The sequence below is a fragment of the Lampetra planeri genome, chromosome 39 (genome assembly GCF_965212315.1).
Source record: "Lampetra planeri chromosome 39, kcLamPlan1.2.h2, whole genome shotgun sequence".
Classification (NCBI taxonomy): domain Eukaryota; kingdom Metazoa; phylum Chordata; class Hyperoartia; order Petromyzontiformes; family Petromyzontidae; genus Lampetra; species Lampetra planeri.
This window is the reverse complement of record NC_136145.1, coordinates 8,170,141-8,196,017: the sequence shown is the minus strand read 5'-3', so window position 1 is coordinate 8,196,017 and position 25,877 is coordinate 8,170,141. Positions and strand designations below refer to the sequence as shown.

The window sequence follows — 25,877 nt, the reverse complement described above, 5'->3', positions numbered from 1 at the left end:
GGATCTTGGGGTCTATGTGAAAAACCGCTGATGATGCAGCCCCTACCAGTGCATTTTGGTTTCTCATTGGGTCTCTATGCGAGTCTACGGATCTCTGTGCATCTATGGGTCTCCGTGTGAGTCTATGGGTCTCAATTTGGGTCTTTGGGTTTCTGTATGAAAAAGCGCTGATGATGAAGCCACGTGCATACATTATCACCTGAAAATCTCTGAGAAAACCCAAAGCGGCATTGGAAGCCTAAACCTGCAGCCACGAGCGGCCGATGGCCGTAGCGTCGCCGTGTATCGTACGAGGACGTCGGTGGCGAGCGCGTGCTTAATACCTCTGCGTGCGTCTGCGTGTGCGTCCATCTGCATGTGCGTGCGTGTGCGTGTGCTCAGAGTCGAACAAGCCAATCTGCGGCAACAGCCTGGTGGAGGAAGGCGAGGCGTGTGACTGTGGCTTCATGGACCAGTGCAATGGAGACCCGTGCTGCTACCCGGCCGACGACACAAGTGGAAAAGGTTGCCAGCTCAAGCCCGGCAAGATGTGCAGGTGCGGGTCAGGGTGGGGGAGGGGAGTGGGGAGGGGAGTGGGGGGGGGAGCAGGGGGGGGAGGGGTGTGGGGGGGGAGCAGGGGGGAGCGGGACCTCAGAGCCGTGTACCCTCTCACTGTTGGGCAAAGCGCTTTTATGGTTGGCACGGCATGCGATGGCACACTCGCGAGCAAAAACAGGAACTTCTCGCGGCCAGACGAGTGGCAGCGCGAGGTGGAGAGGGCAGCTTGGGTGAGGGTGAGGAGAGATGGACACTGCGGGGAAAGGTGGAACGTGCTCGCGGGTGGTGCAGCAGAGTGGAACAGGAGGATACGTGGTTTGAACAATACGGCAAGACAGAACAGCAATGACAGGTGGGGCACGGCATAGCGAGGTGGAACAGGTAGGAGGGTAGGGTGTCAAAAGTAGCTGCAGGGTGATGAGTAGCCCCATATTTAAGAACAATAATTTACTTATCCAAGAAAGAGTCCAAGTACTCTTTTTCAGGAGGGTCCTGCATTGGGTTTTTTTTTATTTTTAAGCTGTTTTCAGCCAAGAAACGATGTGTTTATAGAAGTGGGAGGAAACCAGAGGGCCCGGAGAAAACCTACACGTGCGTGGGGGCAACACTACATCCCCGTACAGATGAAAACAGATGAGGATTAGTCCACTTGCTGTACTGTCCTCCTTGCAAGCCAGGGTATGGCGGCACCTCCTTGACGCCCACGGGAATGGAGTTTCGCAACATTTGCGCGGTGATCCATCAACCCACGCTGCCTCCCCCAGTGCCACTTGCATAGCCACCACCGCCCGGCTGTCGGGTGTGATTGTGTGCACTTATTGTGCAATCACGCTCTACATATATAACAAACCGAAAGATAACAAACCGATGTTGCAAACAACGGAATTTACAAGGCGATGGAGAGTACTCGCGATAAGCGCGATTCACAACTCAATTTCACAATGAATGTTTACAGTGATAAGGGCAGTTCCAAATTACATCTCGTCACAGTGTTACTAAAAAACCGTTACGCGAGCTACTGTATCCATCGGTAGTCCAGATAAAGGTAACGTGCTCATACTATGCGGATATCTTCACTGATACTATGGTAATACGATACGATTACTCATACCACACGAATCATCATCAGCCATGATCCATCCATTGCCGGATGAAGGACTCTCCAAGCCGTCCCCATCTCTCACGGTTCTATGATGCAGCAATCCACCTAAAGTTCACGGGTTGCTTTCTTCGCTCTGTCTCTATGGTAGACATCCTCTTGGATAATTATCCAAGGGAGGGAAGATGTGCCCAAGATAATTATGGATAATTATCCAAGGGAGGGGAATATCACACCTTTACTCACCCCCTGTAACAACCGTTACTGACGCGCGCGGTAATATCCGCACCAGTTCACGACATCAGTGTGTGTATATTCTTGGTTCTTTCGGTAAAGTCACGTAGAAGGGAAATAATACAATAATAAAAATAAAACTATAAAATTCTCACGACGTTGCGATTGCAACACAAGCAATCATCATCAGGTGTGAAAACCACAGCTTTTATTTGTATTATTTTATTATTTCCCTTCTACGTGACTTTACCGAAAGAACCAAGAATATGAATCCCTGCAGTCACGAAAGCTTTAAATCGAAAACTATAAATCACTGTGTGTATTTACCCACGCGGTTTGCCAGTGCCTGACACCCACGTCTACCCCCACCCTAACTGCCATCCTCCTTGCCGCTGCACAGTCCGACCCGGGGCCCCTGCTGCACCCACGATTGCAAGTTCCGTCTGCGCAGCGACGAGTGCCGAGCGCCCACCGAATGCGCCAAGGAGGGGGCGTGCAACGGCACGAGCGCTGTTTGCCCGGCCTCGCAACCGCAGCCCGACCTCATCTTCTGCAGCAATGAGACGCGCGTCTGCAAGGGCGGGGTGAGCGGCGCCAGGCAGCGTGTCGTTCTGTGCGTCGCAAGGCCGCCACGGCCATCGTCGGGGATGCTCGCAGCCGCGGCTAATGGCTCCTGCCGCGGCGAGCTGGGCGAGGATTTGTCCAAAGAAAAAATAAGTCTTTTACCCTTTTTCGGCGACAACACAGGAGCCACGATGGCGAGATTTTAACTACCCCACCTGTATTGTTGAGCAGTATGTATATTGAACTACTTTCGCATGGTACATAGCCAACCGTTCTAATCGGAGGTGCGTATACAGGGGCTCGTAGGTTCGATCCTGACCCTTGACGCCTGCTGTATATTTGGAGTTTGCGTTTCTTCCCGTGGTCGCGTGGATTTTTCTCCGGGTCCTCTGATTTTTCCCTCAATTGAGCTATCATTTGTAGCCAGGTTGCTTCTGATAAAGTGTTATATAGCTCAGCGGACCTATCCTGGTAAAATAAAAATTGTCAAATAGTACTCTTTGGTTCTTTCGGTAAAGTCACGTAGAAAAATAATAATAGATCACGACGTTTTGATCGCCACACAATCGAAACGTCGTGATCTATTATTATTTTTCTCCGTGACTTTACCGAAAGAACCAAAGGGTATGGATTCCTGCAGTCACGAAGGCTTCAAATCAAGATTAGTCGAATGGTAGTTTAGTTAAGATGTTCAAACACTAAACAGACACCCATTGCAAGGTACCCAGTCTGCATTAACCACACATGCTTGTGGTAAAACATGCAAACAAGCGTGCTTCGGTAACAATGTGACACATTGTCCTTGAAACTGCTTGGCCTACACCGGACAGCCTCCTTTATGGGCTTGTCTCATCGGTGTTAGAGCAGAAAACGCCAAAAGGCGAACCGCACAAAGGCGATGCCAATATCCAAGCATTAATAGCTCGGGTTGAGCAGTCATATCGATGGCAAACGGGGTCCCGTGGAGGATTTGTCCGTTGTGGTCCGGGTGCGTGCGAGGGTGGCGCGGTGCCAATGCCACGGGTCACAGGGGGGGCTGGGAGTGATGCGCCGGTGATCCTCGCTGGTACGGCGCCCGTGTCGAAGATGATAGTGATGGTGGTGCTGAAGTATCGCGAGTGATGGTGGTGCTGAAGTATCGCGAGTGATGGTGGTGCTGAAGTATCGCGAGTGATGGTGGTGCTGAAGTATCGCGAGTGATGGTGGTGCTGAAGTATCGCGAGTGATGGTGGTGCTGAAGTATCGCGAGTGATGGTGGTGCTGAAGTATCGCGAGTGATGGTGGTGCTGAAGTATCGCGAGTGATGGTGGTGCTGAAGTATCGCGAGTGATGGTGGTGCTGAAGTATCGCGAGTGATGGTGGTGCTGAAGTATCGCGAGTGATGGTGGTGCTGAAGTATCGCGAGTGATGGTGGTGCTGAAGTATCGCGAGTGATGGTGGTGCTGAAGTATCGCGAGTGATGGTGGTGCTGAAGTATCGCGAGTGATGGTGGTGCTGAAGTATCGCGAGTGATGGTGGTGCTGAAGTATCGCGAGTGATGGTGGTGCTGAAGTATCGCGAGTGATGGTGGTGCTGAAGTATCGCGAGTGATGGTGGTGCTGAAGTATCGCGAGTGATGGTGGTGCTGAAGTATCGCGAGTGATGGTGGTGCTGAAGTATCGCGAGTGATGGTGGTGCTGAAGTATCGCGAGTGATGGTGGTGCTGAAGTATCGCGAGTGATGGTGGTGCTGAAGTATCGCGAGTGATGGTGGTGCTGAAGTATCGCTCGCGATGGTGGTGCTGAAGTATCGCGAGTGATGGTGGTGCTGAAGTATCGCGAGTGATGGTGGTGCTGAAGTATCGCTCGCGATGGTGGTGCTGAAGTATCGCTCGCGATGGTGGTGCTGAAGTATCGCTCGCGATGGTGGTGCTGAAGTATCGCTCGCGATGGTGGTGCTGAAGTATCGCTCGCGATGGTGGTGCTGAAGTATCGCTCGCCTCCCTCTCCGCAGCAATGCTCGGGCTCGATCTGTGATCGGCACAGCCTGGAGGAGTGCTCGTGCTCCGGGGAGAGCGTGGAGGAACAGTGCCACGTGTGCTGTATGCGCAAGGGTGAGCGCCACTTCCAGCCCCATTTCATTCATTCGTTCTCTCGTTAATTTTGATCAATGTTTTGCTTGACCTGATGGCTCAAGTAAAATTTCCACAGTGACGACCTCCACTTCCATTGCCCCCACTGCTGTGGCACACCGAAATGCAGTTCGTGATCAGTGCATCGTGAGCTGGCGGTGTCCTGCTCACGATCAGCACAACAACTTTTATTTTGACCACCAGCATCACGGCTCCCATCACCGACACCACCGGCACCAACCCTGTCACCACCATCACCACCAGCCCCATCGCTGATGTACGTACAACGAACAAAACAAAGATCCTGAGTAGACCATGGGAAGGCACATGACCGGTTCAGATAATCATCACTCGTGTTGGCCGTGAGCGGAAATCGAACTTGTGTTACTGGATTCCTAGCGGAGCACGCTAACTGTTACACTACCGCTCCCCACGTGTCCATACGCACACATTCACATACCTACACCTACGTGTATTCACACCTATGCACTCATACATAACATACAGCGCGCTAACCGCGACCGCTCCACGCGTGCGTGCGTGCGCGCTGCAGGAGACCCCAGCTCGTGCGCCAGCACCAAGGCGGATGTTTGGATCGACTTCTTCCACTCGAAGGAGCTGAAGCTGCAGCCTGGCTCGCCCTGCAACAACTTCCGCGGCTATTGCGACGTCTTCCTGCGCTGCCGCCTCGTGGACGCCGACGGGCCACTGGCACGCCTCAAGAAGGCCATCTTCAATCCGGAGCTCTACAAGTCATTGGCGCAGTGGGTGCGGGTAGGTGGAAGGCCCGCGCCCGCGCCCGTCCCCTCTTCATCGCTCGCTCTCCCGCTCCATGGGGGGCGCCGCCGCGCGTTGGCTGGCGGTGCGCGTATGCTGCGGCCTGCAGACCCTGTCCCTGATCCGGTCCCTGAACCTGTCTCTGATCCCCCAACCCCCCCCCGTTGGACTCCGTTAGGGTGCGCGTCGCTGCACCGACAAAACCCAAATCCTGAGAAACAATCTCGCCACACTCGTTAACAGGACCCTGCGGGATGGGCTGGTAGGAATAATACTAATACCGGTACAGGGAAATCGACCGCACACACACGCGCACACACACACGCACATACGCGCACACACGCACATACACGTACACACGCATACACACACACGCACACACACCGCACGCACACACACGTACACACACATGCACGCACGCACACGTAATGAAGTTGTGTTGCTACGCTTCCAGTTCGCCGTGAATAACGATCCGAAGCCCAATAGCGCCCATTCATCACGTCGCTCGAGTGGGCCGGACACGCACACACACGCGCATACACACGCACACGCACGCACGCAAACACACACGCACACACACGCGCATACACACGCACACGCACACACATACACACACGCACGCGCACACACGCGCACACACACACACACGCACCTCTCACCTGCAAGGCAGCGGTCGCCGCTTCTCCTCCCACATCTCTCGTCGCGTGCAAGTTTGTTTTTATCATCAATTCCTCCTCCACCCCTCCCCGCCACTGTTCACCCACCAGAATAAATGAGTTCGCCCATAGTCAGTCGATCAAAAAGTTTCGCCGTGAGGCGCCGGAAGCGACGGCCATCTTGTTTAATTCACAGATCGCAGGGGGAACGGGCGGCCATCTTGTCGGACAGGGTCATGCCAAGTGTTTGCAGTAGGGGGCGATGTTGATACACGGACGGACGGACGGACGGACGGACACATTAATCTATTGGTGGTCTGGTCCACTTCGTTCCTACCAGTATTACTGCAGCCTTATATCACACGGTACACTGTGTGGTACACGGTGTGCCGCCGTGTGGCCCCGGGTCAGGTCCAGCTGAGTGCTTAGGGATGGCATCCAACCCCCGGCGCAAGGGGCACAGTGCGGAGCGGTCTACAGATGGGCCAGGGACGGCCTCACGGCATCGAAGCCAAAGCAAGGTCAGGGTGGCACCGTGCTCGGTGATGCCCTTCTGCGCGGTGGCAGTTCCGAGCCAGCAGTTGAAATTCACATTCCTCTGGCAAGGGCTGGGATCCAGCCCTATCAAATAATTATTGGCTGGGATTTTTCCACCGAGGGCTGCAGCCTCACTGGTGGATTTAGTTAAACTGTGGATCAGAGGCCGCTTACATTATTATTAGATTGTTGCACAAGCCCATAGAGATTGTCGTTAGAATCGTTATCATTTGCTTGCTTACGTGAAGTATAGACATTTAGTTTCCCGGTTTTCCACCTCGCTTATTAGATAAATGTAATTTATTACAATTTTACTTGTTTGAAATATCGATAAGCAACGTAACTATATGTACGTAATTCCGAAAACTGGATATAAGTACAACACATCCTTTATTTTTGGATCAATAATTAGCATTTAGGAATCCAGTAGTAACTTTAGAGTCTTAATTAATCACACGTAACTTCATCGATTGCCAGTTCTCATTGGGACTTCACTGCACCCAACACCAAATGGCGAGAGAGAGAGAGAGCTGTTCAGCTCTTCCTAGTGACTACACGTGGCCAATTTTGATTCGTTCCGTTATTCTCCTACTAAAGAGTAGGAACGCATTCATCAGAACCAAGTCCTCCGAGGAGATGCAGCGGTGAAATAATTTTGTGTGTAGGGAGTTGGGTAGATCTTTACATCGCAAGGTCATGAGAGGCGGCGACAGCGTTGGCTTGCGGAGGCCTTCAGCGTGGATTGTCCACCAGCTGATGATCACGATGATGATGGTTTCTTCTAAGTATGAATGGAACCCCGGCGCGTGCGTGCTATTGCTGCGGGTGTGCAGGATCACTGGTGGGCCGGCGTTCTCCTGGCCGTGGCTCTCATCATGCTCATGGGGGGCTTCATCTACCTGTGCAGCAAACACACGCCAAGCAGCAACCCCAACCTGCCCAAGCATAAGGAGCTGCCAGGTGAGGTCGCACGGCCCCCACCGCCATCCAACCTGAATGACCGCACGAGGGTTAGATGTCACTGGCTGTGCACCGTCCCTTCTCGTTTTATACGTCTGCTCCTGCATTCTCGTCGCTGAGATGATCCTGTGACCCCCCCCGTGACCCCTGTACTTTCCGTGCCAGGCGTGTCGACATTGCGAAGGCAGCAGAGGCAGCGTCAGGCGAGGAGCCGCAGGCCCGACGGCCAGGAGATGCAGAACTTGAGGCGGTGATGGCGGCCGAGCAGGGGGGGGTGGAGGGGGCGGGGGGGATGTGGTTTGTTGTGGGTGGGCGGTTGGAGGAGGTGGGAGGCCAGCGGCAAGGAATGGCAGCAGGAGCAGGAATTCCCACCACTACGCCTACGGGAGTCTACGACAATCACGGCTCCTGCGGTTTTAGGCCTCGCTCACTCCTGCCCCAGGAGGATCGTGTGGCCATGTGGCCGTCCAGACTCGATGCTCCGCTGAGGGATGAAAAGAGCATGGACCGGTCGACAGGAGGCTCGGTTCTGATGATAATTTGACGCCTGCGTAAGAGCGCTGAGCCAGCTGCACACGCACACACAGACACGTATATATACATACGGAATTAGACAGAAAATGTTACGAGCGATTGGTTTCGGACTTAATTTGGTGCATAGACACAGAAAACTGCTCGCCTGCGTCTATAAAGAGAAGGCATTCCATGTGCGGTTTAAGAAACAGCTACCAAGGATAATTGGGCAAAACCTGTGGTGTCGTTTCTGAATCGCTACACAAGCAAATGGTATTTCTGCTGCTGGAGAAGCCTCTGAAATGCCCCTAAAGTGCGCTGCTCTGTAGCATAGCTGGGACATATGTAAGAACTCGAATGGGTTAGCGTTTGGCTGTGGTGGGGGGGATCGGTGTTATGGGGAGGCAACCAAAGACTTTGTAACGTATGTTTAATACTGGGCTTTGCACAAGTCCGGTGGCAGTTTCACACCCGGCGTGGGTATCCGTGTGCCCCGATGCCTTCTGGGTGGAACATCAAACCAAGACCTTCGCACACATCCTCCACTGTTGCTTGATCCGAGAATCCCGGTTCCGCACATCTACTGGTTTAAGTGGCTCTTCCTCTTGTCGGCCCAGTGGATGCGGCCCGTTTGTCTCACACAAAGAGACGACGTCGGCACCGTGCAAAGGAAGCGTCGCACGCAGGCGAACCGCCGTGCGAGAGGGACCAAGCACGAAGTCGATTTCAGCAGACATCACTCTCCCTTGCTCAGCAAAGCGAGGACCTGTTTATGCACTCAAATGCAGCGTTCGCTCAGTCCGTTGGAAATGAGGCTGCGTTTTGGTGGAACTGTCTGTTTCACTGGCCTCTGTTTTGGCGTTCGGCACGTGGTGTGCGCAAGCGCGGCGCGCATGGTCTCTGTTTAAATGATGCTTCAATTTGCTGAAGTGCCTAGAAACTGACTGTTTTTAATTTGTCCAGACAACTTGTGCTGCATTTGCACAACAATTTGTATCGCAACTGCCCCGAGGCCACAGCGACCCCAAGAATCTGCATTCCCAGCCCCATCATCATATTTCCCATTTTATCTGAGCTTCGTTTCAGCCCAGTGTGCAAAAAAAGTATAAAGAGGGGTAGATTTTCTTCCACACCCAAATTTGGAGAAGTTTTTTTTCTCTATCTATAACTGGCAAGAAAAACCAAGCCACTAACAAATGTGTACTCTGCTTGTTCTAAGGTATCATATGGATTCCTCAAGAAATGGGATTAGCTCTCGCTAATCTTATCGCTTTTAAAGCAGACGAGGTTAGTCTTATTTTTTACTGCTATTGATTAAAAAGGGACACGTACCGTGCCGCATCTGCAGCGATGAAATTGTAACGTGAGTGGGGGGCCTAGAGATCAGCAGGGGGGGGGGGGCGCTCAGCCTTTTTAAGCAACTTTTATTTTTAATAAAAATAAAAGTTTTTTGAGCTACTGAACTGTGTTTTGACCGAGCGTAGCTGGTACACTGACAAGCAGAGCTGTGCGTGTTTAACTTGTGTCGTTTATCATGCCACATGCATTTTGCGTTCTTTTATTCGAGCGCTAAAACCCCCACATGATGTTTTGTGGTCCCCCCCCTCGTCCTTTTCTAATTTACTTGGCGTGCTCAAAAACGTGGTGACGAGGGCCTGAAGTGATGAAAACATCGCCGATATAATCGTTCTGACACGTCCATACTGGACGTCTGTGAACAAAGAGCTTTATAGCTCATCGGATTCCTCCAGTATAAATATTTTGATTCTGAAATTGTGGTTTATGAACCATCGGATTATTGCACCACGGGGTTATGGGTACTTACAAATTATTTTAATTGATTGCTCGCTCGTGAAATATTTTAATATTTAGGCTCCCGGAACCTCTCCAGACTGATCTGAGAAACTCTCCATTCGCCACTGCTGTGGTCATGCACACTCTATTTCCGTTTACCGTTTTTGTAAAAATATTGAACCTATAGAAAAAATAGGTTTGCGTTCGAGGCCCATTCATTCCATGTTAATGTATTGCTACTGACTTTTAAGCTGTGGGGTATTGTGTGAAAATGCAGAGGTGGAGATTTGAGGCTCAAAGTGGAATTTTTTGTACGTCATGAACGCTACCATCAACGGAGAAAAGTTTGCAGGGGCTGGGACATATAATGGGACCCGAAAATAAACAAACGACAGAAATGTATCTCGTGGGTTTTAGTTTTTTTTACCTATGGTGCTGTGTAGCCTGAACACCTTAAACCGCCGCGTGTATTAAATGAGTTGAGGCCTGTACTCTGTAAATAGCGACGGCTTGCGCTAAAGCGCATCTGTATGGCTTGCACTTATTTTTTACGTTTTTATTACTCTAACCAACGCTTTTTCTTACGTCCCGAACTCCAGTGTAAACTGTTTACCGACATGGCTTTGTCCACTTTTTTTCCATTCTCTGCTTTTTACTAATCTATATTTTGAAACGTTCACGGATGTGCGATTTGAAATGACAAATAAAAGCCAACTGCTGGCTATCAATGTTTTTTCCCCCCTATGTTAAATGTTGGCACCTGTGTCATCTACGATTAAGCTTAATTCTCCCCGCCACTTGCTACCGTACTGCAAAGACAGCAGTCAGCTATGATATTCTTTGCGCTTGTGAATAGTGTGGTGCGTGTGAGCACCTCTCGCTGCTGATTACGGACGCAATGTAAAAGCCGATGCGTTTCAAAAGCGTAACGTTGCATCAGAAGACATCCGCAGGTTGGATTTTTAAAAGTTTTATTTTCAAAATGTTACATCTACAAAAATACAGGATGCAAATTACCCGCGTATGAATTAACGTGGGCAGCCCTTCACGGTCAACTAATGCAAGTACAAGTATACAGTATGTACAAACGGCAATAACTTAAGTCCCAGACTTTTTACAGCACGAAACATAAACAGCAGTCCTCGGCGCAGTGCTCTGTGCAATGTGCAAAATGTACAACCGTGCAAAACTGAAGATAAATCGTAACGGAAAGGACCGCCAAATTCTTTGTGTCGCAACACCAAGCGCCCGTCACCGCTGCTCGTCCCGATTGGTGTAAACGCGCAAGGCAAAGTCTCGCACCACGATGGTTGCCAAGTTTCACTCTCGTGTTGCCTCTCTCCGTAGTGGGTTTTATTTTGGCTGCATTTCAAAGCTGGGTTACATCTTTGGCTGTCGCCCACCGGCTCTTGAGGACTACGGCTCCTGGCGTGTGGCCTTCAACCCCCCCTCCCGACCCACGTGCCACCACCACCGTCACCCACGCCATGCCACTGGCAGAGAAATTGCGAGAGGAGCCACTTTGGTGGCGTCGCGACACCCAGGATCGCACCGATAACGAACCGGCGATCACGTTCGGCGGTGGCGGTGAACTCAACTCACGAGTTGAAGAATTTTTACGTTTGAAGTCCTGCCAGTCAGTGTGTGCCACAGGACGGAGTGGTTTTAAGGGACAGAAGTTATATTTTACTGCAAATACACAACAACAACAACCCTCAAGCTATTACATAGCGATGCGTTTGAGTACCCAACTCTCTCAGGGCTGAATGAGCAAGATCTTGGATCCCTGCCGTCACGGACGTGCCTGAACATCGCAGGTGCGCCGCTGACATCAGAATGTCGAGAGACCGCGGTCAGGGCTGTCCCTTAGCTATTCAGTTCAGAACGCCGTGTCAACACTTGTTCATATAAAAAAATAGAATCTTAAGAAAAATATATTTACAAGGGAGGCTAACCGGAGATTGTTTATGGGAGGTGTATGTTCGCTCAAATATCGACACTCTTAATTGTTATTGTGTACACTACACATTTATGCCAATGAATAATCTGGCAGAAGGTAGTTGGCCAAGGGAAGATATGGTTACATCAGTGGCATTTACCATGATGACCTCTGGACTTAACTCTGGTAAATGTTTCGGTTTGACGAAGTGAAAGGCAATGCCCACAGACCAATACAATGTTTGTAAAGATGTGGAATAAAATTACACCGAAGAATAAGACAAGATAAAACTCGAAATGCTTTACCATGACTCCAGCTAGCCACGGTCTTAATTTCAGCTGGGGATCTTGGGTGTCGCGTCCCGGAAAATATTTCAACACCTGCCACACCGCACCCAGTGTAAATCTTTTAACTATATATCTGCGGCGAACTTCCAGTCTTGACGGCCAATCTGGAAAATATGCGTTGAGAAATAAATCCCTGGACGAGCCGATCACGTGGGGGTTGCAGCGTGGTCTCAGCGTCCGTGTGGAAGGCACGCAGCATTGGGAACACGCCTTAGATAGGCCGCACACATCACAGTTACATTTGACACAATTGCGATGTACAAATACGCGCACATCCTCCACGCACGCACGCCGGGTCGCTTATTTTACGCGCGACGCATCCAAACAAAAAAGTGACGAGTGAAACAAACATTTGTGCGACCCTCATCTGGACGGAGCGCGGTGTGGGGATTGCGAGGTCCAGGCTGTAGCGTCTGTCCGCGCGTTGTTATTCAATCGCCATTGATGGCCAAGAGGCGTGCGGATCGGGCTCATCGCGCTAACAAATGGAACCCGTTCGCGATTGTGCCGAGCTCGTGAGCATGAACTCGCAGTTGGGAGGTCCTGGCGGGGGAGGTTGGAGGTGAAGCAGGGTCGCTAGGTGTCCATGCGCCGTGCGGTCCCTGCTGCGACTGGACGTGGGGGGTCGGGGTTCATCCCTGGGGAGCGGCGAAGTCGGGTGTGCACCGAGCCAAGAACTGAAGGCACTCGTCCGTTGTTTTCTTTCTTGCATTGGTCCAGTTTCTCTCCCGCGGAATTCTCCATCAGAATTTCATTCGTCCCGCTTCCCAACGGAACTGGAAAAAAAGAGGGACGGTAAACCTGAAGTTATATAGAACTGAAGGAGAGTGAGAATCATTGGAGACATCTCTTTAGACAGCTTTTTGTGTTTAGCTTGTTGTCCTTCCCCTGCACCTACAATTATGGTTGGCTGCGTATGGTGCGATAGAAGCTCAACATACTTGCATCATAAGGATGCTGCTTTTAAAGGGGACGCTGTCTTTCCGACAGACCTGTTCTTCACCTGAGGACGGCTGCTTGCGTTGTGGCCGAAACGTCGTGAGAATAATTTTATTATGTTTTATTTTTATTATTTTATTATTTCCCTTCTACGTGACTTTATCGAAATAACAAAGAAGGTGGGGGGTTGTTTTGTACTCATGCAGAAGGCAGCATGTTTGTTGGTAGCAGTGGTGAGAGTGGGTTGCGAAGATTATGATGATGACGAGAATTCAATGTTGATCAAACATTTGCCGAATCCTGATTTAGTACCCAATAGTTTAGTCACCTGTTCACTCCTCAATGTCACGCGCCCCTAGCGGTGATGAGTGGACATGGGTGCGTTGCCAGGGCGTGCAATCTTATTTTTACCCAAAGCTTCTCTTGGAGATCCACCCGTCGGGACACTTGACGAACACCTCCTCCTGGGAGGGCTTCAGGTCCACGGTGTCCTGGTCTTTGGAGCAGAACGCCATTCTATAAATGATAAAAAATCAACGTCCCCCGTTAACTCACGCCGTAGTCAATAGGCCAGTGTTCTTCAGTGCAAGGCCCGTGGGCCACTGGTGGCCCCTGGTGGCCTTCAGTGTGGCCCCTGACAGTACACAGAGTGAAGACATCCCCCATCATCATCGTGCTGCTGTCAAACCCAACAATGGTTTCGAATGTGTGGCAGCCCTCACACTGACGATTTCTTATTGGTGAAATTGGCCCCCCTCTTAATATTAGTGAAGAACACTGCAATAGGATTTCAGTCGGGCACCTTCGCCCTCACAGCGACTAATTTAAGTAACTAAAACTGCGACCTCCGACTGTAATCCAGTGAACAATGATGTTATCTCTCTACTTCAGAACGGAGATTACCTGAAAAAATAGCCTCTTGTATATTTTTATTCTAAGGCAGCGCTAATGAAAGACACGTTTTGTTTTTTTATATGTGCTTGAGCATCGTGGGGTTGGTTTGGGATGATCGCCTAATAGCGAGAGATGGGGCCGGCGGGAGATGGGGCCGGAGGGAGATGGGGCCGGCGGGAGATGAGGAATCCCAGAGACTGCAGAGAGCTGGTGGCCTTGGGTGGGGTGGAGTAGGGGGCAGCCATTGTACTGCCCCCCCACCCCCCGTTATCCTTCACAGACCTCATGGCTACTTGCCTCCCCCTCCCAACTTCAAAGTCACTCCCACTCATCTATGCAGTTGGAGACCACTTACAACTGAAAGCTTAGGGGGTTGTGGATCCACGGAGCAATTTACATGGTAGGAGCGGCACTTAGCGCCCGCGTCGAGGGCGGCATTCCAAGAATTCTAATTTACAAAGTGGCTGTGATGCGTTCCGCAGAACCGCCAGCCAATCGGGCGCCAGCGAGGCGGATCCTGAAACCGCACCGTGGCGATGTGAGGGGCAGGATCTCGACGTCCAGCGAACCGTGCAGTTTGTGTGCTTTTTTTCACGTTGCGGCGTTGACGATTTATTTTGTGAGCTTCCATCGCGTTGATGTTCGCATTCGGCAGAGTCTGTCACGAGCCTTGCCCGCGACAGGCCGAACGTCATCCGCTTGGAGCCGCGTATCCCAACTCCATTCCCCCTACCCCCACTCCGCATTCTGCCTTTCCATGCTTTACCAATTTCTACTATTCATATGCAAATCAAGTCCATAATTGGTTTCTTTTGGGTCCGATCTTGTGGAATTAAGCCACGGCATGCACACTGCTTGCACCTGACGGTGACCACGGGAAAGCTGCACCGCAGTTGGGGGCTAGGCCGGTCGGTCGGAGGGTAGGGATGGAGGGGAGGGAGGGGGGTGGGGTTGAGGAGAGCGAGCCGGAGGGTTGTGAAGACAGGCAGGGAGGAGGGAGTGTTGAAGAGTGAAAATGGAGGGAGAAGGAGAGGCTCACTTTTTCTGGGTCTCTCCGCACTTGACGCGGATCTTGCGCACGCGGATGCTCAGGCCCGAGCCAGAGTGGTCCAGGCCCGACCACGTGCGCATCTTGTACCACACCGACTGGTACCAGTTGTCCGACCTCTCCCACTTGAACTTGACCTGCAGCAGGTCGCCCACGTCCTGCTCGGTGTACACGAGGAAGGAGTGCGTCGTGTTGGGCTCCATGCTGTCCTTCCTGCGCGGACACACGGGGCGGCCCTCACTCAACATGGCCGCGACGCCTCACCGCTCGCGCGCGGCGCCGAGTCATCTCCGTGTAAATGAGCGTCGGTTCGTTGAAATATGTGTACCCCAGGAAAGATAGATTCAGCGACGAACATTTGTAGTGTGTGTGTGTGTCCGCCACCCTGCCTCCACCCCCACGCTCCCGCTCACCACCCCGCCTGACCATGGGAGGTTATATCTGTTCCCTGCCTATTTACGGTTGGGGTTACGGGCAGGTCAAGGAACACTGGTCACAACGAAAGAGATACGTTGGTCAGGACAAGAGTATCGCCAACGAGAAAGGAACAACATGTTCAACTTTATCTAAAGCAAACCGAGCAACTCTTTCAGAAAAAAGTTTGGTGAGTTGCCGCAAAAAAATAAGCTTTCGGTTGCAAATGCGTGGATATAGACTCACGCGCAAAGACTGACTTCGCTAAAAACGAACACATAAATATTCCGAAGGGTAAACCGATATTTCCAAATGTCGGTTCGTGCGGGGATCGGATTTTAGCTGCGAGCGACTCACGAGACGATCTTGAGGTCGTGCGCCTCCCCCGTGGTGCCCAGCAGAGACACGGAGAGCCGGGGCCGTAGCTGCTCGATGTGGACCTGGCTGGTGAAGTGGATCTTCACCTGGTAGTGGAACACTGCCAAGGGCAAGCACAAACACACGGCACGGTGAGCGGCGATGTGGGGTGGGTGAGTGGGTGCATGGGGTGGGGTGGGTGGGGTGTGTGGGGTGTGAGGAGTGGGTAAGGTTTGTGGGGGTGTGGGGTTGGTGCGTTGGCCGAGTGGGTCAGTTAACCCATGGCACCTGGGTCTGTCCCGTGACCTGCCAGGGGGTGTTTGATACTTCACGTGGCATTAAAGTGCACGTAGCCTGTCACAAGTACCGTGGTGCTAACCTCCAATTAGTGGCGAATGACGGGTGTATATGTGGGATGTGTGGGGTGTGCGTTGAGTGGGTGTGTCGGGAAGAGGGTGGCATGTGCCCTGGTGATAGTGCCCACTGCACTGTGCAGCTCTAATCATACCACGTGGCAGCAGTGAAGTGCATCGTTGTGTGCGCATCGCGTGGCTCAGTGCGGCATCTTCGGCAAGCCGTGTGTTGTTGCAGGCCTTGCGCGTGCGCGCCGCACGGCGATTGTGTACATGCGCTTGTGCGCGTGTACCCGCGCAACATATTGCCCCGTACGCGTGTAGTGCACAGCACGCCCCGTCTCTCCGCGCGCGCCGCCCGCACCTTTGAAGGGCATCCCGCCACGCGTCTTGTGGAACATGCGCGTGCTGCGGCGGGCGCGCACCCTCTCGGCGCCGTAGCCCACCGCGCTGCACCGGTGCTTGCGGCAGCTGAGGCACAGGCCCCGGTTGAAGCGATCTGAGTCAGTGCAGCGGAACGCCGTGGGCATCTGCTCCGTGTGCAGCAGCGAGTCGATGAAGAGGTGCACGGAGCGCTCGTGCTCGCACTTGAACGCGTCCGTGAAGCCTGCACCGTGGCGCCCACGGATGATGGTGCCAGAGCCGGGGGAGGGGGTAGCGGGGGATGGAGGCCGGGGGGGGGGGGGAAGACAGAGGAACGTGAGAAACGACGAAAATGCAACGATTGTTTTTCTGTCCTCGAATCAAAATGCCCTTCCTGGTGTAGCGCAGGTGGTAGGCGATAAATATTTTGTCCTGAATGGTTTATTTTCTTTTTAAATTCATCGTCTCAAAAACAAGAGGGCACAAGTTTGCAACTTGTGGAGGGTTGTGGCAAAGACCGATTCATCTAAGGGCGCGGGTTCACGCTGATCGTGTCGGTCTGCCACGTACTCTGCTAGCGCTGAACTTGCGCTCTCGAGCCGAATCTGGCTCCAAGAGGCTTTGCTGCATAGGTCGTGTTGCATTTAAATAACGCAAGCCAGCGAAGAGGATTCCGTGAGCTAAGCTCCATTAGCCAGAGCTAGTCCATGACAGCCTTCACGCCAAGTCACCAAAAAACGCCAAAAGAGGCACTAGATAGACCTTCCGAAGTCGTCAAAAATTGTCACTGGAAAACGTGCCAAGCATTACGCGCAGTACACTAATACAGGATCCTCAATACGCACTCGCATCACGTGCTCGGCAGTGAAAGCCGCTCGAATTGCGACAACATTTTGCCGCTAGGCCGAAACCGGCCACAAAATGTGGCAAACGTCGCTCCCCTTACTCAAGAGGCCGTTTGACGCCAATCCCCCGAACACGTCGCGGATGTCGCAGCCCGGCTGGTTGCTGCCACCGTTGGGATAGACGTCGAGGTGGCCCACGGGCTGCTTGATGCCGATGCTGAGGCCCGGCGAGCCGCGCGTGTGAGTGTGCAGCACGTCGACGAAGCCCGCGTCCTCGGGGGAGAGGCGCTCGGCAGACTCGCGGCCCTCGAACGTGGGGCCCGCCGGGTCGAGCCCTACAGGGGGGGGGTACGCGGCAACAACGCACGCTCAATCCAACGTCGTCATCATTTGCGCGTATGCATGTTGAACTTCTTTCGCGCGGTCCGTAGCAAACCATGCTAATCAGAGGTCATCATTGTTATCATCAAACATGGTCGCCGTCTCTCATGCCCCTGCCTACCCTCTCCCCTATCATTTCACTCCACTCCAGCCCATGCACTCTCCCCCCAAGTAACCAGGGCTTTCTGTCGAAGCCCTCAGTGGGAGGTCGTCTAGAACTCCCTTCCCACAGTCATCCGTGCTGTCGACTCCCTGCCCCTGTTGCATTCCAGTCTCAAGGTCTCCCTTGCTATTCTTACGCCCACGACCGAATGAATGCCTCTCTCTGTGTAGTACAAGTCAGGCCCAATGTTTTTCTGTACACTCTCTTGAGATGCGGTCACATTTAGACACCGCTACATAACTCCAAAGTGGATTGTTTTGTATAAATCCAAGCACGTTTCGGAGCGCCATAAAACCTTGATGCTCCACATGGTGTTTGTTAGCCCAAGGCTAAACTCGGCACCGTGGAATCCAATACATCTGCATGGCAATGGCCGTTCAACATGTGCAGACTCGCAGACAAACATTGAAGAAGACGTGCATTGCAGTGGGGCGGACGACTGAAGTTTGCACACACTTAGCAAACAATACGAGCCCTGATCCGAACCAGCTAGCGACTAACACGAGCTCTCCTGATAACCATAATTAGCTAACCGGCCACTACTATTAGCTCTCTCTACCTTTACCCCTGACCAGCTTCCCAGCCAGCCACTATCATTAGCTGTATTTGAGAACCAATAACAAACTAGCTCGCCAGCCACGAGTACTCGCCATCTGTTTGACCATCACTCTGGCCAACCAGCCACTAGCACTCGTCATCCCACTGATCCCAACTGTACCCGGCGATCCAACCGGTCACATGTACCAGACCTCTCATAGGCCCTTTTCTCGATCGACAAACTAATTTCTTGAGAACTGCTTTTTATGTTTAGTTTGTTGTCCTTCCCCGCACACCTCCGATTAGCACGGTTGGCTATGTACTGTGCGACACATTGGATATCGATATCAGTCCAAGGTTGTGCTTGTATTAAACCAATGCTGCAGATTAAACAATAAATCACTTCCCAGAAGGCCGTGGTGCTGATGGGATATGTAAACACATATATGTGTCTATAATAGAGGTCCATAATCGAGTTTTTTTGTGCACTTGTATTTTGTTTATGATATGGAGTGACAAATGAAGGAGGCGAACTGTCGGCTCGTTTCTGGTTCGTCTATCACTCTCCGTTGAGTTTTTGACGTCTGCGGGGCGAAGTGTACGTGCGTGCGTGCGAGCCGTGCCGTGGCCGGGAGCGCACTCACCCGTGATACGCCCCAGCCTCGCGGGGTTCCTCATGTGCTCCCCAGCGAACCCGGCGGCGTGCGCGCCCAGGCTGTAGCCGATGAGGTGGACGTTCTCCAGCGGGTGGTTCGAGGCCTCCTGCCGCCCACATCGCGCACACGGGAAACCTCCGATTAGCGCGGTCGGCTACGCACTCCGCCAAAGAAGTTCAACGTACGGGGTGCGGTAACACTAAAACGGGCACAACACTGCAAGCGCTCGGTCATGCCACTGCTGGCGGAAGGGCCTCCGCTAAACTGAGAGCCCCTCTCAGGGTGCCATATTGGCCTACTCTTCCACACTGGCTGGACCTCTTGGAAGAGGTGGGAGTTACCAACACTTTACCCCTCCACCGTACACAATCTGCCGATTGATTGTGGTGTAGCTATTTATAATGCTGGGTGGACAGAGGTTCGGGGTGATTCAATAATAGACTCACATGGAGATCCGTAGGATAATATAGAGACCTATAGACTCAACTAGACACCTGTAAACTTACAGAGACTCACAGGCTCGCACAGAAACCCATGGACTGACATATGGTGAGAGAGAGAGGCGTTTTATTTTACTAGTTAAGGCCCACTGAGCTATGTAGCTCTTTTTCAGAAGCGACCTGGCCACAAATGATAGCTCAACGAAGTGGAATCACGTGGAATTTTATAGCAGCCAAATTCTCTCAACGCATGTTTATAAATGTGGAGGGAAACACCGGAGGATCCGGACAAAAATCCACGTGACCACGGGGACAACATGCAAACTCCAAATATACAGGTGTCTTTGTCGGGATTGAACCCACGACCTCCTGTATACCAGGCGAGGAGACATTGATTGGCAAGTAGGGAAATTTAGACTCAAGGAACAAAATCCCCCCCCCCCCATCGCCAGTTCTTCCACCTCCTCCCTTCTCTTCATAGCCGGGTGCCGGACCCATCTGTCCTGTCGACCCAGGAGCAGTTGCACTGCCTGCACGCCCAGCAAGCTCCGCCGTCGCCCCTCACCTCGAGCCATTCGAGGAAGATGGCGACGTCGCGACCCACGACGCGCGTGTTGGCGGCCGCCACGGGGTAGTGCTGGTGGGCGCGGTCCAGCCAGTCCAGCACCACGATGTTGGCGGCACTCTCGCGCGCGTGCAGCGCGCTCACCATCTTGCTGATCCAGCCCTCGAACATGCCGCTGAGCTGCGCATGGGGGCACGCGGGGGGCGTGTGGGATATGTCGGTGGCATTTAGAGGAACAGTTTGGAAAAGGCTTCGACTGGTGTTGCACAGAAAACGCTTTGGAATGGTGGTGGAATTCTCTTGCTTTATTGTACACATTCAAAGTCAAAGTGATGTCTTGCCCAAGTGCCATATTGCGGCATTGGTGCGGCATCTCCTATTTAAAGCACTGAGCGAGTGGTGTAAATTCCACATCGATACGTAGGACGATCGCTGTGGACTTCTCCCGCAAAAGCGGTGCTCCAATTATTTACCGGAGAGGGATGATTGGCTGAGTCAACCACCCCAACCAGGGTTGAACTCACACGATTATCGTCTAATTCTCGAGGGGTACGACGCAGTCAATGTGAAATAAACTTCAGACAAATGTTCAACGCTAAACAAAGCGAGTAGCAATAAGATCTGCTTTTGTTTATCATACATTCTGCTCAAGAGCTCATCAACCGGGGTGAAACTCACCAATTGGCAAAGGGGCCAAACTCAAGTCCCACACAGGTGGATTCAAGTTCCCGTTTCTGTACTGGCCATCTCGATCCAAGTACTGACCTGGCTCAGGCCTGCCTGTGCGTGTACTGGTGTGCATGCTGCCGGAGTGGGGCGAGCACTTCTTACCGTCCAGCCGTGGATGATGAGGAAGGTTTTGGCGCTGGGCTGGAATCTGCATTGAGTGAGCGACTCGGGCTGTCCTGGCACCAGCTGGCAACCTGGGCCCTCCGGTTCGTCCGCGCTTCTCAACTGGAACCGGCTCCTGATGGATTCCAGCTGGGGCTCCGCCGTGCCTGCGCGCAGCACGGGGTCGATCGTCACCGATGGGCGGCGGCGGGGGCACAGCCACTGGCTAAAAGCGGGCGTTCATAACAGGGGGAAGCTCTGGGCAGCACCGTAGCGAGGGCAGCGGGGGGGGGGGGGCAGCTGTCCCCGGCACCCCACCCGAGGAGGGGCGGTCGCCCGAATGTTTAGCCGAATTGTGGCACACGAAGCGAGCAGTCGCGGCTGGTGCCCCAGATGGTTGTGGGGCGGTGGTGCCAGCGCCACAACAATCCAGGCTGTGGCGTCTTCCCCCTGGGTTTCACATGCGTAGCCGCCAAGGTGCTGGCTCTTGGTAGAGGGGGCACCAAGATGTGAGGGCGCAGAATAGCGATGCAGCCCCCCCCCCCCCCCCGAATGTGATAGGACATGTGATTTATGAAACGTTTCTTTATAATCACTAGGTTTTTCCATTCAGTTATATTTTTATTGTAAGTGTGCGTAAAAAGTGAAAAAGGTAAATTAATAGCAGTAAAAGTAACATGTAACAAAACGCATGTTGATATAATGAAAAAAAAACAATTTAGATTTTTCTTTGCTGTGGTTTTCACTCCGAATGATGATTGCGTCTGTTGCAATAGAAACGTCGTGAGAATTTTATTGTTTTATTTTTATTATTTCCCTTCTACGTGACTTTACCGAAAGAACCAATAATATAAAAAATAAACACCAATTTTATAAATTCAAACATCAGAACGTTGGTCGGGACGAAAGCCACCACGATTGAAAGTCAACTGGCAAGGAGATATCGGTGAAGGGCAATGGTCATGCCCCAACAGCCCAAAACGACTTGAAGGCTAACGACAGTTCATACGTAGATGAGTGAGTGTGACGACGATCAACGGGTGACCAGGTTACTTCACACAGAGAGGTGCTTCACAATGAAATCAGAGCTAAGGACAGCAGAAGGAAACTGTGAAGCGGGCGGCTATTTTACAGAGGTCATGGGAACTCTGTGGCACCGCATTACGGCCCTCGAAATGAGGGTTAGGGGCGGTCAAGCGTTCGGCAGCGCTTCACCCGGCGCTGCGAAGGTGAGACAATGGGCATGCGCACTCGGTCGTGGAGAAAAAGTTTAACCCCCCCCCCGCTTGGGAAGTGGATGCCCGCCCCCTCCAGCCATTAGTGGCCCAATGGGATCCTCTCGTTTGCCCTGTCCCCGTGAGTTCTGTGTCATCGCCGGAATGCGGCCCTCCCAGTTTTGAAAGTTTATCCTTTTGAATCTCGAATATCGTGGGGATGGGTTTCATTCAGCGTCTTGTGGCACCTACTGAAGTTACCAGAAGCTCGCCAAACAAAGTCGAAATAATGTAATAATAAAACATTATAACCAGATATGAGCCCATTGACACTAACAGTCTCTTTTTGAGATGTGGGTAAAATAATCAGTGTTTATAAAGGTTACAGCTATGGTCAAATACATCAAATGTATTACATATCGATCGGAAAGGGCATGAAATGTTCCCTTGTGGCCACACAAATTTGAGACCTATCTGACGGCCTGTACTAAATTTGTCGCGACCCTCTGATCCAGGGCGATACCACAGCGGTGACGGTGACAGCTCTTGGCATCAATCTCTGGTTTCTCTTCAATCTCTGGTTTCTCTTCAAAGCGAATCAATCTTTCGCCTTTTACTAAATATTTCCGTGGATGTTCTGTTTGAACATAGTCACATAGTCACTTTAAGATGTTTTCTTGTTCATGTTTTTGTTTCATGTTTTAGTGTTTTGTTTGTTACGGTTGCACCCGATTAAAGAGCCGAATGGCTCACAGGGCTATGCCAAATAAATGAAAACTGAAACTGAACTGCTGCCACCACCACCACCGCCACCGCAGGGCACGGGGGGGGGGCATCCCGTGCCACGTGAGTTGACTTGAAACTGCTGAGAAGGCGCGGCGAGCAAATTGAGCGAGGGGGCGGCGGCGTAACCGCTTGCGGACCTCACGTTTGGCCGTGAACACAGCCAACACGAGGCGTCCACAAAGGAAGCTCTTGAGGGCCTGGTCAAACAGTCCGGGCCAATGACCCCAACTTGATGGTGGCTATTTACTCTTTACAGTCGCACAACCTTCAGAGCTCGTCTACCGGAGACCACGGGGTCAAGCGTAGATATGACGGCCACAAAATAAAAAGCGGTTTTCGCCACTGCGGCTCGTAATAAACCAAGGGTCACGAAGATTATTGCAATGGTGCAGCAATCTTAAGAGGTGACGACCAGGTGAACTCGGTTATTCTGGCGTCAACTCTCTTGACCTCTTGAGAGTGAAGCTCGCACCTAAGCACAAAGACAAAGATCCCCCGTGCAGACTTTTTTTTCCAGACTGTTGTGGCAAGTGCTGTAAGCGAGCACCTGTGAAGGTCGGAAGGGCACACGAAAGGGGTGGATGGCCAACACCACGCCCGGCCGCCTTTGTTTCCCCAGTGCTAATGTTCACACTGCACCAGCCTTGCGTGTTTTGGATCGCCCACGTTCCACGAGGTTTGGAGGGAATGTGAGAGCCAGATTAAAAATATTCTATAAACGTAGGCGCAACACATGTCGGATTCACCAAAGAGATGCTTTCAAAACTCAAGTTAATTTCCATGCCGTCTGTTTAGAGGAGTCTATTGGTCGTCATTACGGTCCTCACGGAATCATAGAATTGGCCGAGCACAACTGGAGGTTGCAGCAACTCTTACTCGGAGCATGAGGATGGCTCCCTGTTGGACTGCTCCGGGTGGGGATGCGTTCAGACTTGCTGGGTATAGTAACAGTTGCGCGGTTACTGCACATTCCAACTGTTTAAGCCACACTTGTTAAAAGCTCTGAAGCTTCAGAGATTAATAAACTCCAGTGCTACCAAATGGCCAGACGCGATTTAATGCTCTCGTATATCATCTGTGTGTGTGCCAGCTGCCTCCGAGTGTCCCAAGCCACGTACGCGTGTGTGTGTTCAGGCGTGTCTGATCGCTTAAAGTCTCATTTGAATATGCATAATGGCACTTGACAAAGTTATCGCCTTCCATTCCTTCAATGGGCAACGGTTAACACAAATCTAACGAACACGGAGAGACAACGTTGCATGGAAGGTTGCTTGTGAGAGTGAATGTAGCAACAGCAGATTGCAGCAACAGCAACAATAATGATGATGATCAGTTTATCGAGCAAGGTCTCATTCGGTCTTTGACATTTAGTCATTTCATTTTTAATAAAATATTTCGCTTCGTTTGAGATGAAACTTTTGACTACCCGGAGCAAGAACCCACCACTCACGAGGGAGTAACGCCCCAGAAAATTCTGCACAGATGGATTGACAACAACACTCATCGCGGAATTATTTTTTGTGTTTCTTTGTAACAAAAAAAAATAATTTTTTAAAATTCTCGGTGTACGGATGAGACCGCTTCCCCATGCGCTCACCTGGTGCCAGCGATCTCTGCACGGTGTCATTGTGGGCCAGGCCGCGTGTGCCCAGAGACGCAACGCAGATCCACACGATAGCGACTGCTCTCAGCCAGGAGTTCATCTTCTGCTCACCCCCCAAGTGCAGTCGAAACGTTTAAGGCGACGCTGCCGGCGCTGCTGCTGCTGTGAATGAATGTGGTGTTGTTAAAAAAAAAACTAAAATTCACTTTGTAACGAAGTGCTTCGCGAAATAATAAAAGCACGCACGTATAAATAAAAAAGTAAACGATAAATATCTGCAAACTTATACGGCTGTGGATTTTAGCCCGTGGCTTTGTGTGTGTGTGCGTTTGTATCCTAACAAAATTCAAGTTTGTCCGCTTCAACCGTCAGCTGTTAGCGCCAACCGGTCTATTGAAGTCTGTGGGCTCTCTGTGTTAACTTTAAGTAGCGCCTCCCTGGGGACTGCTAGCGTGTGGTGTGATAAATTAGCATAATTTATAGCACACACACCCCTGAAAGCGGAGCGCTCATTGGACCCAGCGTGCATGACCGCCAGTAACCCTCAGCGGCTGTCAAGGTGGAAACTGAGAACCACGTGCCTTCGAGGATTGTCTTACCAAAAGATTTTCACCTTTCCATTGACCCACACGTCCGTGCGTTTGCCAATGTGTTTAGTGCGTGTGTACACGTGTGTGTATATATAGACGGACACTGCATCAAGGAAACTATTTGATTTATTCAATCGTGATGTGCGCAGGCAATGACGTTCTGTTCACAGCGAAACTGGCAACCGTTCTGTTCTCTGGGCGAACTCTTAGTAGTGATCGCCGGTTGTGGACTTAGGGCTGAACGATTAATTGATTTCAAATCGAAAACGCAATTTGAAACAATACGTACTCTTTGGTTTTTTCGGTAAAGTCACGTAGGGTAAAAAATTATAATAAAATAAGTTACAGATTAAAATAAATTCAATCACGTCGTGATTGAATTTATTTACATTTTTAACCTACGTGACTTTACCGAAAAAAGCAAAGAGCATGAATCATTGCAGTCACGAAAACTTCAAATCTAGAATTAAACAATACAATTAGCAAATCTCAAAGGCTGCGATTTTTTGCAATTTGAAAAGTCCTATTACTTTCTTATTGGAATTGTTTTATTTTTCATTATTATAACTTTAATTATTTAACTTAACAATTGTTCTACGTTTTATTGTTCTATTTTAATTAAAACATTTTAATAAATACACGTTGGAAGCAATTAATCTATTTTAAGTTCTCATCCTTGCATTGGAATATATATAGCAGTTCATATTTTGATGGTATCACGTGGTAATGCTCCATCACATGTTTTAAATCTATTACACAGTGAATATTGAACTGAAGCTTGACTTATAAAAAATTCAGTCGCAAATCAAATCGCAATATCTGTCTGAAAAA

The 25,877-nt window shown here is 51.2% G+C and overlaps 2 protein-coding genes across 2 annotated transcripts in view; one reads left to right on the top strand and one right to left on the bottom strand.

Annotated features, from left to right (window-relative positions):
- LOC144731582 (disintegrin and metalloproteinase domain-containing protein 10-like) overlaps positions 1–10,505 on the top strand; it is a 54,228-nt gene extending 43,723 nt beyond the window's left edge. The window contains exons 11-16 of the mRNA XM_078612740.1: positions 382–535; positions 2,271–2,454; positions 4,427–4,526; positions 5,098–5,318; positions 7,348–7,474; positions 7,640–10,505. Coding sequence (XP_078468866.1) covers positions 382–535; positions 2,271–2,454; positions 4,427–4,526; positions 5,098–5,318; positions 7,348–7,474; positions 7,640–7,728 — 875 coding nt within the window. The 3' untranslated portion in view covers positions 7,729–10,505. The remainder of the gene's footprint in view (positions 1–381; positions 536–2,270; positions 2,455–4,426; positions 4,527–5,097; positions 5,319–7,347; positions 7,475–7,639) is intronic.
- A 230-nt stretch (positions 10,506–10,735) lies between these two features.
- Positions 10,736–24,876, bottom strand: LOC144731583 (lipoprotein lipase-like). Its single transcript, XM_078612741.1, has 10 exons — positions 24,451–24,876; positions 20,854–21,020; positions 20,023–20,202; positions 19,006–19,123; positions 17,382–17,615; positions 16,437–16,679; positions 15,720–15,840; positions 14,940–15,161; positions 13,418–13,522; positions 10,736–12,843 (listed from the first exon to the last, which is right to left on the bottom strand). Exons 1-10 carry the CDS (start codon positions 24,554–24,556, stop codon positions 12,819–12,821), a joined length of 1,521 nt encoding a protein of 506 aa, XP_078468867.1. The 5' UTR covers positions 24,557–24,876; the 3' UTR covers positions 10,736–12,818.
- Between the last annotated feature and the right edge of the window lie 1,001 nt (positions 24,877–25,877).